A 14768-nucleotide genomic window follows, 5' to 3' on the forward strand; every position below is an offset into this window, starting at 1 on the left:
GGTTACTTCTGGCGCCATGCTCAGAAGTTGCTCCTGGCAGGCTCAGGAGACCATATGGGATGCTGGGATTCGAACCACCGACCTTCTGCATGCAAGGCAGATGCCTTACCTCCATGCTATCTCTCTGGCCCTGGGTGGTTAGATTCTTAAAGCTAGAGCTTTTGAGACCTGAGCAATAATTCAGCAAATAGAACATTTGTCTGGTTTGTGGCTGACCAGGGATCAATTCCTGGCATCCCATAAAGTCCCCTGAGCACCACCAGGTATGATTACTGGCTCAGCACCAGGAGTAGGCCCTAAAATAAAAGTGACCCCAAAAGAAAAATAAAAAGAAGAATGTTGGGGTTTTGTAAAGATGAGCAGGGGATAAGACGATCTCTTTGCACACAATAGATCCCTGTTCTGTCCTTGGTATCACATAGGATCCCCAGAGCACAGAAACATGAATCCCCTGAGCACTGCTAAGTGGGGCTGAAAAAATAATAATAAACTATAACTTATGGAGCTGGAGAGATAGTTTAATGGGCTGAGTGCATGCTTTGCAAGAGGAAAACCTAATTTTCTCAAGCCCCCAAATAAATCCCTTTAGGTGAATAGCAGGGCCAGCCAGATAATACAGTGGCTCAGGCATGTTACTTTACACCTGCCTGGCATGCAGCCAAGCCAGGATTGAATCCCAGCACCACATATCAGCCTCTGAGCAGAGTCAGGAGTGAGCACTGCTTAGCTGTGGTGTCCTAAACACTGCTGGACTGAAAACCAAAAACCAAGATAATAGGAGGTCGGAGTGATAGCACAGCAGTAGGGCATGTATCTTGCACGCTGTACCTGGAATGGACCCGAGTTCAATTCCCTGCACCCCATATGGTCCCCCGATCCTGCCAGGAGTAACCCTGAGCTCTACCAGGTGTGGCCCAAAACCAAAATAAGGGGCCAGAGAGATAGCAAGGAGGTAAGGTGTTTGTCTTTCATGCAGAAGGTCAGTGATTCAAATCCCGGCATCCCATATGGTCCCCTGAGCCTGCCAGGAGCGATTTCTAAGCGTAGAGCCAGGAGTAATTCCTGAATGCTGCCGGGTGTGACCCCCCCAAAAAAAAACATAAATAAATAAAATAATTAAATAAAATATAAGTAAATTGGGCCAGAGAGGTGGCACTAGCAGTAAGACTTCTGCCTTGCAAGCGCTAATCTATGGTGGACCTCGGTTCGATCCTCCAGCATCCCATATGGTCCTCTAAGCCAGGAGCAATTTCTAAGCACATAGCCAGGAGTAACCCCTGAGCGTCACCGAGTGTGGCCCCAAAACCAAAATAAATAAATAAAAATAAAAATATATAAATAAAAGAAAAGGAACTGGAGAGATAGTAAGATACTTGCTTTGCAAGTACACAACCAGGATTCAACTACTGCTCCAGCTATGGGCCCCCAAGTACCTCCAGGGATGACCTGAGCACAGAGCCAGGAGTAATCCCTGAGCACAGGTGGGTGAGGCACATAAATTCAAACCCTCCAAAAAAAAGTGGGGCCAGAGAGATGGTATAGGAAGTGGAGTGTGGGGCTGGAAATTTAGTACAGTGGATAAAGTGCTTGCCTTGTATGCAGCCAACCCTGGTGCAAACACCGGCATCCCAGTTGGTCCTCAAGCCTATGGCCGAGCCAAAAATAACCCCTGAGCACTGCCAATTGTAGCCCAAAAACAAACCAAAAGAAGTGGAGTATTTACTTTGTATGCAATGACCCTGGTTTGAATTTCCACCACTGTAAATGGTCTCTGGAGCACCTCCAGAGAACTCATAAGTGTAGCACCAGGAATAAACTCTGACCATTGCCAGTTGTAATCCAACACTCCCCCTCCATTGCAACTTAATTTTTTAAATTTTATTTTATAGAAACCATTGTGGTTTATTTATGTATGTTTGTTTGGGGGTCACACCTGGAGGCACTCAGAGGTTACTTCTGGCTCTGCGCCCAGAAATCGCTCCTGGCAGACTCTGGGGAGCATATGGGATGCCTTGGATCTAACCCAGGTCTGTCCTGGGTCAGCCGCGTGAGAGGCAAATGCCCTACCACTGCTGTGCTATCACTCCAGGCCCTAGTGCAACTTTTTGTTTAGTTTTGTTCTGGTGGTGCTTGAGGATATGGGATATCGGGGATTGAACCCAGGTTTGCCACAAGCAAGGCGAGTGCTCTCCCTGCTGAACTATTTCTTTTTCTTTTTCTTTTTTTTTGGTTTTTGGGCCACACCCGGCGGTGCTCAGGGGTTACTCCTGGCTGTCTGCTCAGAAATAGCTCCTGGCAGGCACGGGGGACGCTATGGGACACCGGGATTTGAACCAACCACCTTTGGTCCTGGATCGGCTGCTTGCAAGGCAAACACCGCTGTGCTATCTCTCCGGGCCCTGAACTATTTCTTGGGGTATGTGAGTGAGGTGGAATCCAGCTCTAACTTTTGCCTCTAGATTCGGTGAACAGAGTAGTTCATGGCAGGACCTATTGGCTCTCAGCAAACAGAGTGCTCTGGGCACCTCCTCCTCATCCCCCAACCCCACTGCCCACAGCCCAGTCAACACCAGTCCCCCCACACCAGAACAAAAGGGAAGGAAGTAAGGCCCCTCCATTTGTTCTCAGACTGGCTCTGTTTCCTCCGCAGAGATTGCGGGTGTGTCTGTCTGTCCTGCCTCCTCACCAGCCTGTTTCCTGAAGGCTCCACAAAGGAGACACTCTGGTGGGGTGGAAACTTCTAAAATCTAGATATGGGTGATCTCACTGCTCTGGATGCTCAGGTGGGCCCACCCAGTAGGACTGTTCTGGAAACATCCTTCTCAGCCAGGAGGGACTATACTGCAAATCTCTCTCTCCTGGGAATAGTTCCCTTCTGGTAAAATCTGAATGCTCTGTAGATTTTGTTGTTGTTGTTGTTGTTGTTTGGGTCACACCTAGCAGCGCTCAGGGGTTACTCCTGGCTCTATGCTCAGAAATCGCGTCTGGCAGGCTCAGGGGACCATATGGGATGCTGGGATTTGAACCACCGTCCTGTCCTTTTGCATGCAAGGCAAACACCTTACCTCCATGCTATCTCTCCGGCCCCATAGATTTTGTTTTGTTTTTCTTTTGGGGCCACATCTAGGTGATGCTTAGGGTTTACTTCTGGCTCCTCACTCAGGAATCACCCCTGGCAGTGCTGGAGGATTATATGAGGTGCCAGGGATCCAATCCAAGTCAGCCGCACCCTCCTTCTTTACTATCACAGTCCTTCTGTACATTGTTATCAGAGCCAGTTTCCTGGTTTTGACACCCTGGGGTGATGTTTGGTTATTCATGGGTGGAGCATGGATGGGGTTGGAGATTGATTGTACTGAGGTAGAGCATTTGCCTTGCATCTAACTGTAATTGACTGGGGTTCAATCCCTGGTACTAAATAGGGTCCCCCAATCCCTGCCAGGAGTAAATTTTGAGCAGTAAGCTACTGGGTATGGCCCCCAAATCAAAAACTTACCAAACAAAAATTGCTACCACTGGGAAGTTTGAGAGGATCTTGTTATTGTAGATGGGACCATCCTATTTTTTGTTTGGTTTGGGTTAGATCCCTACTTTTCCCTGTTCACTTTTACCACCTTCCTGTAAAAGTTGTCTTATTTGGGGCCAGTGTGATTACACAGTGGGCAGCACTTTTGCCTTGCACGCAGCCGCCTTGGGTTTGATTCCCAGCAAACTCATATGGTCCATAAGCCTGCCAGTGTTACCCTTCCCCCCAACTTTTTGGCTATCTCATCTGGAGAGGGAAACTCTCTCATAGCTGGGAGGGGTCTGGTTGGTAATTTGAGGGGTTGCCTGGGGGAGGAGTGAAAGAGAGATTCAGCAACAGAAGCTCCGCTAGAAGATCAGGATAGAGAGACAGTATGGAGACAGAGGCTGCTTGTTTAGCTCAGAAGCCACACATGGTGGATAGGGCCTTATTAATAAAGCTCCTGGACTTCTACCTGACTTCTACTGACTGCCTGTGGATCATTTCCTCGCCGTTATCCTGATACCCTCAGACCCATTTACCTATAGGGGCTGCAGGCACAATTCATCCATCCATTCCATGCAAGTCAAGGGCTCTTATTAATATAATTAATACAATAATTTGCCTCACACGCAGCCATCTCGGGTTTGATTCCCAGCAAACTCATATGGTCCATAAGCCTGCCAGGAGTAATTTCTGAGCACAGAGCCAGGAGTAAGCCCTGCAAAAAAAAAAAATGTCATTTTTATCTTTTTCATTTTCTTTCCACTTCCCAGGCCACTTCCAAATTCAGGAACCTATTTTTAAATTTTTCATTTAATTGTTTTTTCGTTTAGTCAGGGTGAGATTCATGATTGAGTTTCAGGCTTACATTCTACTTCCTTCACCAATGCCCCCATTTCATGCCCAACCATCAGTCTACTCTTCTTATATAGGTGGGTATTTGCACTGTGGCTTCCAATACTGTTGCCAATGGTGTTCCATACATAATATTTTACCCACTTTCAGCACTTCCTCCTCCCCTCCTGGCTAAAGACTACCCTCTACCATAGGCATTGTCATATACCCCAGTCTTTTCAGATGGCATGTTTCCTACTGATTTTCTATTTTCATGCTCGTTGTTTTTACTGTCTTTGGGCATTTGTGGTTCCACAATTGTGTGTGTGTGTGTGTGTGTGTGTGTGTGTTTGGTTTTTGGGCCACACCCAGCGGTGTTCAGGGGTTACTCCTGGCTGTCTGCTCAGAAATAGCTCCTGGCAGGCATGGGGGACCATATGGGACACCGGGATTCGAACCAACCACCTTTGGTCCTGGATTGGCTGCTTGCAAGGCAAACACTGCTGTGCTATCTCTCCGGGCCCAATTGTGTTTATTTTTATCCCACATATGAAGAAGATCAGTCTGTGTCCATCTCTCTCCCTCTGACTAGCATCACTCAGCAGGAGACACTCCAGGTCCCACCACAAAACAGCAAATTGCATGACTTTAATGACTTTAAACAACACAAAGTTCTTCATAAGTATTTTTTCCACAGATACAAAAGTTACTCATGATTAAGTTTGTCATGCAATGTGGAACACCCTTCACAAGTCCACATATCCTGCCACCTATGTCCCCAGTTTTTATCCCACACTCTCCCCTGCCTGTCTTCAGTTTTCTTCTCTCTTTTTCTCTCTCATTCTCACTTTCTCCCTTCACCTTTACATACTGTGGTTTGCAATACTGTTACTGAGAAATTTCATGCCTATCATTTCATCTCCTTCCAGCACCCAGTTCTTTTCCAGAGTGATCATTTCCAATTATAATTGTCATAGTGGTCCCTTCTCTGCCCTAACTGCACCCCAATACTATTTATGGGAAGCTTTGTACCATGGGCTGGTTCTCCTGGTCCTTATCTCTACTGTCTTTGGATATTATTACCATAGAATCTCTCTCTCTCTCTCTCTCTCTCTCTCTCTCTCTCTCTCTCTCTCTCTCTCTCTCTCTCTTTTGGTTTTTGGGTCACACTCGGCAGCGCTCAGGGGTTCCTCCTGGCTCTACGCTCAGAAATCGCTCCTGGCAGGCTCGGGGGGGCCATATGGGATGCCGGGATTCGAACCGCCGTTCTTCTGCATGAAAGGCAAATGTCTTACCTCCATGCTATCTGTCCGGCCCCATTTATTTTATTTTTATTTTTATTATTTTTTTGTAAAGGGGGTTTGGGGTCACATCCGGCGGTGCTGAGGGCTTATTCCGGGCTCTGAGTTTAGAGATCTCTCATGACGGGCCTTGGGGGGCCATAGAGGTTGCCGGGGATCTAACCTCAGTGGGCTTAGTACAAGGCAAGTGTCCTCCCCGCAGCAGGGTCGAGGCCCAGACAAGGCAGTTGGAAGCCTAACGGCCAAGCTCCGCCCCTCGAGCAGTGCAGAAGTTCAAGCCCCGCCCATCGACGTGCTTGCCGGCCAGACCCCGCCCCTCGAGCGGCACCAACGGGCAGGCCACGACCACCGCCACGACGCCCAACGGCTAGGCCCCGCCCACCGAGGACACTAACGGCCAGGCCCCGCCCCTAGGCCTCCCTAACCGTCCGCGCGTGCGCGGCCCCGCGGAGACAGACGTGCGGGTGCCCGCGGAGTCGGAGGCTGAGTTGGCAGCGGGCGGGCCAGCATGGAGCTGCCGCAGATGCCGGAGCTGATGGGGCTGTCCCTGTTGGTCGGGCTGTTGGCCCTCATGGCCACGGCGGCCGTGGCGCGGGGCTGGCTGCGCACCGAGGAGGAGAAGTGCAGCCGGCCCGCCGGTCAGTGAGATCGGGGGTGGGCGGGCAGGGGCGACCCGCGAGGGGGGCACCCCAACTCCTGGTCTTGCTGCAGCTCGGGCCTGCGGGGGGCTGAGCCTGGGAGCCCCCTTCCCGGACCTCGTATGTGTCTGTCGTCTCTGGGCTGGGAAGTGTCGCCCCGCGGGACGAATTAGACGCTGGTTCCCACGCCGAGGCTGATCCAGGGTCACTGAGACCTCAGTTCCCCCCTCGGGCGGCCACGAGGTGCCTGGAGGTGCCTGGAAAGAAAGCCTCCTACTGCCCGGTTTTCCGAGGATGGGGCATGATCCGTGTAGCCCCCCCAAATCTGCCGCCCCGTGGATCGCGTGTCTGCCGGCCTCCTGTCACCCCACGGGGGTCTTTGCTTTTTGGAAGCCTACTCCCGGCGGTGGAAGGATCCCGTGCAAAGAGAGGGGTGATCGGTTTCAGGTTTCGGGGACCAGGTCCGTGCTTTGGAAACTGGAAACCCAGAGGTGGGCGTGGTCCGCTTAAGGATATTGCTTGCACCTGGTTCACTGCCTCGAAGTCGCCGCCCCCAAAGGTGCTGGGATGGTGTGTGGGTGCTGGACCTCGAACCCGGAGTCCTTGCATGGGCCTTTCTCCTTTGTTATGTCCTTCAGAGATGGATCAAGGAAATGGGAATGGAGAACTCAGGCAGTTGTTCTGGAAATAATAGGCTTGAAAGAGTTTACTATGGAAGCCAAGCAAAGAAAGATTTCTTGGCAAATGGCAAAAGTGAATGAAGGCCAAGAGACCTGACATTGCCTTTACTAGGATTGGGGTGTGTGTGGGGTATGTGTGTGAGTGACAACAAGGCCAGTGACACTCTCCCTTCTAATTCTGCAGGAACTGAGCACCTAGGAATTGAGCGCCCAGCTCTCTGGTCCTTGCCAACTGGTGCTTAGGCAGATCCTGAGCTGTTAGGCACAGGAGGAACTGGCAGTGGGTGGGCGCTTGAAACACTTCATCTCTGTGCCCAAGAGTTTTTCTGAGACTTTGAGATTCTGTTCTGGGGATTCTGATTGTCCATTGTAGATGGTATTCAACAAAACCTGCTGGTCTTTAAGTCCCAGAGCAATTGAAGCCTGGAACATGTGATTGGTTGTCTCCGAATGTCCAAGGGTATCGGGCTATTCTGCCAGCACCATCTCTAAGCGGGTGCTTGTCTGGAGGTGTGTGGAAGGTCCCAGAGGGGTGATCAGCAAGCTAGCAGTTTCATTCTGACTGCCTAGTAGCGGAGATCTGCCTCAAGAGTTTGGGAAGTTTTGGTTTTTGAGGGGGCCTACATTTGGCAATGCTCAGGGGTTATTCCTGGCTCTGCACTCAGAAATTTGAACTCCAGGGACTAGAGCAAAAGCACAGCAGGTAGGGCATTCACCTTGCATGTGGCAGACCGAGCTTTGATCCCCGGCATCCCATGTGTTCCCCCGAACCTGCCAGAGCCAGGAGTAACTCCTGAGGGCTGCTGGGTGTGGCCCAAAAGCAAAGGGAAAAAAAAAAAAAAGAAATTGAACTCCATGTTCATGTTGAACCAGGGTCAGCCACTTGCAAGCCAAGCAACATTCTATGGCTCCAGTCCTGGTTCCATCAGTTGTGTTGCTGTCTCCGGCTTTCCCCAAGCCTCTGGCCCACTATCGGGTCAGTCAAGAGGGAGGAGAAGCCTGGATGATGATGTCCTTTCTTCTAGACCAGAAAGCAAATGGGGGGCCAGTGACCAAGTCTGCGGCTTCCAAGAAACAGAAACTGCAGCAGCAGCGGATTCGCAAAAAGAAGCCGCAGCAACACAACTTCACCCACCACCTGCTGGCTGCAGCACTGAAGGTAGGGAAGTGTCCACCAGAGCTTATCCGTGCCCGATTGCTCCCTGCCGACACTCAGTGCTCGCCTCTCGCTCGATGCTGCTGGCAGAAACCAGCAGCGAGAGGGGCATGGCTGCTAGTTAGGGGGTCCTGTTCACACTTCCTGCACCCCTATCCCTAGAGCCACAGCGGGAACATCTCTTGCATGGACTTCAGCAGCAATGGCAAGTACTTGGCTACTTGTGCTGATGACCGGACGGTACGCATCTGGAGCACCAAAGACTTCCTACAGCGGGAGCACCGTAGCATGCGAGCCAATGTGGAGCTGGACCATGCAACCCTGGTGCGCTTCAGCCCTGATTGCAGGTGGGACAGGAGGGCACTCCAGGCTTCTACCCTGCTGCACCTGGGTGGGTAGGGGACAGTGATTATATGATGGGGTGGCAGGAAAAGAGCACCCTTAGAGCTTGGAGGGGGCCTGGCAGCGCTGGGAGTGTCAGCTGTTCCTTGGGCCTACCCACTGCCTGGCCTCTGGTTGGTCTTAGAAGCTACAGTAGGTTGAACACCTAGAGAGAAGCTCACAGGGCCCATGTTTGGGAAGGCCTATCAGTGGGGGAAGGCCTATCAGCGGGGGGGTGGGGGGGAAGGGGGGAGTCTCTGAAGAGTTTTGAGGGCTGGCAGGTGCAGGAACTTTTTTTGGTTTGGGGGTCATATTTCCCAGTGCTCAGAGCTTGCTTCTGGCTCTGCACTCAGGAATCGCTCCTGGCGGGGCTCGGGATCTAATGGAATATTGTGGAACTGAACCCAGGCCAGTGCCCTCCCTGCTCTCCTCATGTCTCTAGTTCCTGTGATGGCGGGCCTCGATTGTTTTCAGAATTGAACCGAAACCCTGGCCCTCCCTCCAAGGCCTGTGTCCGAGTGTATGAGTATGTTTCTGCCCCTGGTCTTCAGAGCCTTCATTGTCTGGCTGGCCAGTGGTGACACCCTTCGGGTTTTCAAGATGGCCAAACGCGAGGATGGGGGCTACACCTTCACGGCCGCCCCAGAAGACTTCCCAAAGAAGCACAAGGCCCCCATTGTCAACATCGGCATCGCTGACACAGGTAGGACTGGGGGGGGGGGGGTTGTCTTGCCTAAGGAGAGAAGAAATGGCTCTTTGTCTTATACTTGTGAGCCAGTGCTGGATCAGAGGTCTAGGAACAGGAGAGAGAGTATGGCATTTGATTTGCAAGTGACACCAGATAGGATCCCCTAAGCACCACCAGGAGTGAGCTGGGTAACCCTGCTGGGCATGCCCCAAATATCCACCCCAAAAGTGTGAGAAAAGTGTGCTATGTAAGGGGCCGGAGAGAGAGAACAACAGGTAGGCATTTGCCTTCCATATGGCCAACCTGGTTTCTATTTCTGGCACCTCATATGAAACCTGAGCCTGATAGGAGTGATCCTGAGCACCACTGGATGAGGCCCCAAAGCAAATACCTCTCCCCCCCCCACCAAAGTCTAAACTATATTCTATCCCAGTGTGATAAAAGTGCTTTGGAATTCCTCTGGCAGTCCCAGCAGACAAGGCAGAAGTGCAGGTTCAAACCTAGTCTGTCCCTGTATGGCTGTGACCTGGCTTGGGGCCTTCACCTGTATCTTCCTGAAAATTGAGGCGTGGTCAGGACAATCTTGCCCCTCAACTCATGGCCCTGCTTGACCACAGGGAAGTTCATCATGACTGCATCCAGTGACACAACCATCCTCATCTGGAACCTGAAAGGCCATGTGCTATCGACCATCAACACCAACCAGATGAACAACTCCCATGCTGCCATCTCACCATGCAGCAGGTGAAACCCCAAGGCCTCTGGAAGGGGCTGGGGCATGTGATATGGGGCTTATCTGTAGCAGGTCGCTTGTTCGGTTGCTTCTTTCGACTTCCAAAGATCAGGCTGGGATCCTCTGTATTTTCCTGGGTCACACAGAAGTGCTAATTGGTTGTGTGAAAAAGGAAAAAGTGCTCAGAAAGGTAGTGTGGCAGGGTTGGAGCCATAGAATAGTGGAGAGGACGCTTGCCCAGGTCCAATCCCCAGCATCCTATAGGGTCCCCAAGTACTTCCAGGAATAATTCCTGAGTACAGAGCCAAGAGTAACTAACCCCTACGCACCACCAGATATGGTCCAGACATAAAAAACAAAACCAGGGCCCAGAGAGATAGCACAGCAGTGTTTGCCTTGCAAGCAGCCAATTCAGAACCAAAGGTGGTTGGTCCGAATCCCGGTGTCCCATATGGTCCCCCGTGCCTGCCAGGAGCTATTTCTGAGCAGACAGCCAGGAGTGACCCCTGAGCACCACCGGGTGTGGCCCAAAAAAAAACAAAAAACAAAACCAAAAGATGGTGATGTGGGGCAGGAGAGAATCCGCAATAAGGGAACTTGTCCTGTGTGTGGCCAATCCCAGTTTCATCCCTGGCACCACATATTACCCTGAGATGAACGTGTGTGGCTTTTTTTTTTTTTTTCCAAAAATATGGAATGCTTCACGAATTTGCATATCATCCTTTCGCAGGGGCCATGCTAATCTCTGTATCATTCCAATGTTAGTATATGTGCTGCCGAAGCAAGCACATATGTGTGGCATCTAAACAAAAGAGGAAACTACGTGGTTGGAGACATATTACAGGGGTTCAGGTGCTTGCCTTGCATGACACCCAATTCAGTCACCAGCAGCACCATGTTTGATCCCTAAAGCCCTTATGGGGTGACCCCTTCACTATGTTATCTCTCTGGCCCTAAGATAACTTTCTTTTCTTAGGACAGAGCTTTAGTGGGTTGTGGCTTGGTTTGTTTGGGGAAACAAACACACCCAACAGAGTTTCCTCCTGCCTCTGTACTCAGAAATTACTCTTGGCAGTGCTTGGGGAACCAGTTGGGATGCTAGGGAGGGCAGCACACAAGGCAAAAGCCCTCCCTGCTGTTCTTTGGCTCCAGCCCTACCATAGTGTTAGTTTTGCAGGAAGCTGGGGCTCTTAGAAACTTTGACAGGAGCTGTGGTTTTTCCACAGGTTTGTGGCTTCCTGTGGCTTCACCCCAGATGTCAAGGTTTGGGAAGTCTGCTTTGGGAAAAAAGGCGAGTTCCAAGAGGTGGTCCGAGCTTTTGAGCTCAAGGGCCACTCGGCTGCCGTCCACTTCTTCGCCTTCTCCAATGACTCTCGCAGGTGAGTGAGTCCTCTGGGCCCCCAATCCCTTGACTCCATCCTCAGCACCCCACCCCTCCAAGCACCCGTCTACGGGTGAGCCCTAGAGCCAGGATTTTCCCCACTGTAGGATGGCCTCAGTGTCCAAGGACGGTACGTGGAAGCTGTGGGACACCGACGTGGAGTACAAGAAGCAGCAGGATCCCTATGTGCTGAGGACAGGACGCCTGGACGAGGCCAGCGCTGGGCCCTGCCGCCTGGCCCTCTCCCCCGATGCCCACGTCCTGGCCTTGGCCTGTGGCACCACCATCCGCCTCTACAACACAAGGCGCGGTGAGGAGGAGGAGCGCTTTGAGGATGTCCACAGCGAGCGCATTGCGGACATGACGTTTGACATCAGTGGCCGCTTGCTGGCCTCCTGTGGGGACCGTGCTGTCAGGCTCCTGCACAACACGCCCAGCCTGCGGGCCGTGGCGGAGGAGATGCAGGGGCTGCTGACTAAGGCAGCCAGCGAGAGCACCCGCCAACGGCTGCAGCAACAGCTGAGCCAGGCCCAGGAAGCACTAAAGAAACTGGGGGTCCTGAAGAAGTGATGCCCCACGCCGGGCTGGGTGAGAAGAGGCACAGACTGCTGCCCATCTTACTGGGCCTTCCCAGGAACCTCGTTGAACGGAGCATTTTTGATTACTTGGCGCTGCTGCAACTGCTTCTCTCTCCTTGGTTCCACTGAAGATTCCTAGATTCCTCTTCTTGGCCCGCTGTCATCTCTGGCCCTGCCTGGCTGCTTCCCTTTCTTCTGGGCCTCAAAGGAAGGAATCTGCTTACACGGCCACCAAGGAGACCAGACTGCCAGGTAGCAGAGCAACCAGTCACCTGCCTTTTTGGCCTGTGGACCCAAGGCCCTGGCACTCCAGAGCAGTTTGGGGAAGGCCAAACCAAGGGAGCACCTCAGCCAGCAATTGGGAGGGAGGTTGATTTCCCAGGTTCAGGACTGGGAGGTTCACGTTCAGCCAGCCAGGGCGCCCAGCTCTGTCACAAAGTAATGAAGGCCTTTGGTTTGTGCCTCAGTTTGCTTATTTGTGAAATGGAGAATCATTGCTGTACTCGCCATACAAAGATGTTGTGAGGGTTCGAGTAGAAACTGCCCAATCCCCAGACTTAGAGGAGAGAGATATGTGGTATTTATTTACCTGTTGTCCAATATCCTGCAATTGCTGGTGGCATTACAAGCCTAGCAGTAGTGGAGACAAAATTAGCAGCAGGACAGAGAAGTTTCTGGTGTCAATCACACACAATTTTCTTTCTTCTGGGGCTATACCTGGAAGTGCTCAGGGCTAAACTTGTCTCTGCACTCAGGAATCACTCCTGACAGGCTATGGGGGATGAACCATTTGGGATGCCGGGGATCAAACCTGGGCGTACTGTCTTTTTAGCCCCCAAAGCACACAGTTTGTATCAGGTTCTGTTTTCAGCTGTGTGAAAAGGCATGGGACAGTCTCAGGGTGAACCTGGTCTTCCAGAATATCTCCAGTTGGAGGAGAGCAAGCTGGTTCAAAAGCTGGTTCAAAAAGTGGTTGTTTTCTCTTGGGAAACCTGGAAGAGTGTCCCGCTGCTCCCTTCTAGGTCTCCATTGCTCCAACAGTGGAAAGGATAAAGTGGATATGAGATTGTATTTATCCACTCATACCCCCAACATAGGGATTTGAGGACTGTTTGACCACAGGCCAGAAGGGAAATGAGGAATTCAGGGAGAGGAATCTGGGCAAAGCTTCTCCACCTGAAAGCAACTTCTTCCCCTTGCCCTAAAACTAGCGTGCGTGCGCACACACACACCAGTTTTCCCAAGCCCTTACAACAACACAGTCATTTTGTGACGCTCTCTGTGCCCCCATCCCCAAGCCTGGCCCAATTACTGTTCTTTGTAGTGAAGACCAAAGTCAGAAGCCACAGTTTCTCAGGCTCCCATCACACTGAGAAAAATCCATAGTTCTCACCCTAACTACCAAGCTCCTACAGGATATGGCTTTGTCCTTTGTATTGTGTTTTGAAGCCACACCTATCAGTGCTCAGGGCTTACTCCTGTCCCTGTGCTCAGGAATCACTTGACAGGGCTGGGGGGACCATATAGGGTACTGGAGTTCAAATCCTGGTCAGCCGTATGCCAGGCAAATGCCCTCACCACTGTCCTATCTCTTCATGTGTCCCCTCTGTCTCATTACTGCTCTCCCAACCTGCCCTCATGAACTACCTTGGCTGAGCTCTCCTCCACAACATTATTATTTTTTTGGGGGGGGGGGTACATCCTGTAATACACAGGGCTTAACTCCTGCTTCAGCATTTCAGGAATCACTCCTGGCTGTCAGTGCTTGGGACTATATGGGATGCTGGGGATTGAACACAGCTCAGCTGTATAGGATATTGAAGATCGAACCTGGGTCCCAGTGGAAGGCCAGAGCCCTCTCCACTATATCGCTCTGGTCCTCAGGATGGGTCTAGCCCTGGCCTGGCACCTCTGCCCTGCCATTCCCTCTGCTTAGAAGCTTTTGCATTTCCTTTTTGTTGTTGTTGTTTTTTTTGGGGCCACACCCTGCGGTGCTCAGGGGTTACTCCTGGCTGTCTGCTCAGAAATAGCTCCTGGCAGGCACGGGGGACCATATGGGACACCGGGATTCGAACCGACCACCTTTGGTCCTGGATCAGCTGCTTGCAAGGCCGCTGTGCTATCTCTCCGGGCCCAGCTTTTGCATTTCTATTGGCTGCTGGTCAAGCTTGTTTAAGCAGGAACCCTCCCCACCTGACCAGTCTTAAGTGAAGTGCACCAGACTACACTTTATTGCATTTTTAGACCCGTTCATGCTGTCAGAAGTAACCTCCTTTGGTGCTTTGTCTGCTCCAGGGTATTCAGCTTTGTGAATGTTAAATGGCTGATATCAAGACATGTATTATCCCTGCCAGGGTATATTAGACAGTAGGAAAGGAGAGGTTGAGGTAATCATTAGGGCATGAATCTGGTGTTGGGGTGGGGGATATATAGTGCAAGGGTGACTACAAAGAATCCTCAGGATATGGACTTTTCTTAGGAGTTAATTGACCTTTTTTTTATATATATATAAAAAGTATGGGCCAAACAAAGTACATCCTTTGTTGGTACTGGTCTCTATGGCAGCTTTTCGGTTCATTAAGCCAGGGGGATGTACACCCTACTACAGAGGGTTTCAGCTGGTCTGCATTGTTTGCTCAGGACCCAGAGGACCTGCGGGCCAGTGTCTTCCCAGGGTGGGTTTCTCCTTAGTCCTACTTTTTCACCATGGTTTTGTGCTCAGTACCAGTTCTGTAGGGTGCTCACGCACTGCACCTGGGCTCTGGTGAACATTTGCTTTCTTTGTGTCTGAGAATCGAGTCTTCTCTGTATGTCTGCTTAGCTCTGGCTTGATTCTCATGGTGGAGGGAGAGGAAGAGACCTCAGAATGTTGAGTCGCTGAAGTCAGACA

At 51.3% G+C, this 14768-nt stretch overlaps 1 protein-coding gene and 1 non-coding gene across 2 annotated transcripts; one reads left to right on the plus strand and one right to left on the minus strand.

Annotated features, from left to right (window-relative positions):
• Positions 1-6109: 6109 nt before the first annotated feature.
• On the plus strand, positions 6110-12344 carry TBL2 (transducin beta like 2). Its single transcript, XM_049787863.1, has 7 exons — positions 6110-6281; positions 7987-8120; positions 8280-8464; positions 9050-9201; positions 9804-9930; positions 11146-11298; positions 11408-12344. The coding sequence occupies exons 1-7, from the start codon at positions 6152-6154 to the stop codon at positions 11868-11870; spliced, it is 1344 nt and encodes a 447-aa protein (XP_049643820.1). The 5' UTR covers positions 6110-6151; the 3' UTR covers positions 11871-12344.
• LOC126031731 (U6 spliceosomal RNA) lies at positions 10605-10708 on the minus strand. Its single transcript, XR_007503563.1, has one exon. It is a non-coding gene; the product is annotated as a U6 spliceosomal RNA (small nuclear RNA).
• Positions 12345-14768: the final 2424 nt, after the last annotated feature.

The sequence above is a fragment of the Suncus etruscus genome, chromosome 15, assembly GCF_024139225.1.
Source record: "Suncus etruscus isolate mSunEtr1 chromosome 15, mSunEtr1.pri.cur, whole genome shotgun sequence".
In the NCBI taxonomy this organism is placed as follows: domain Eukaryota; kingdom Metazoa; phylum Chordata; class Mammalia; order Eulipotyphla; family Soricidae; genus Suncus; species Suncus etruscus.

Excerpts from the sequence above, each read along its gene's own strand:
- TBL2 (XM_049787863.1), top strand. The coding sequence starts at position 6,152 with ATGGAGCTGCCGCAGATGCCGGAGCTGATGGGGCTGTCCCTGTTGGTC. Across the intron at positions 6,282-7,986 it reads GAAGTGCAGCCGGCCCGCCG|ACCAGAAAGCAAATGGGGGG; the intron begins GTCAGTGAGATC and ends CCTTTCTTCTAG. Across the intron at positions 9,931-11,145 it reads GCCATCTCACCATGCAGCAG|GTTTGTGGCTTCCTGTGGCT; the intron begins GTGAAACCCCAA and ends GTTTTTCCACAG.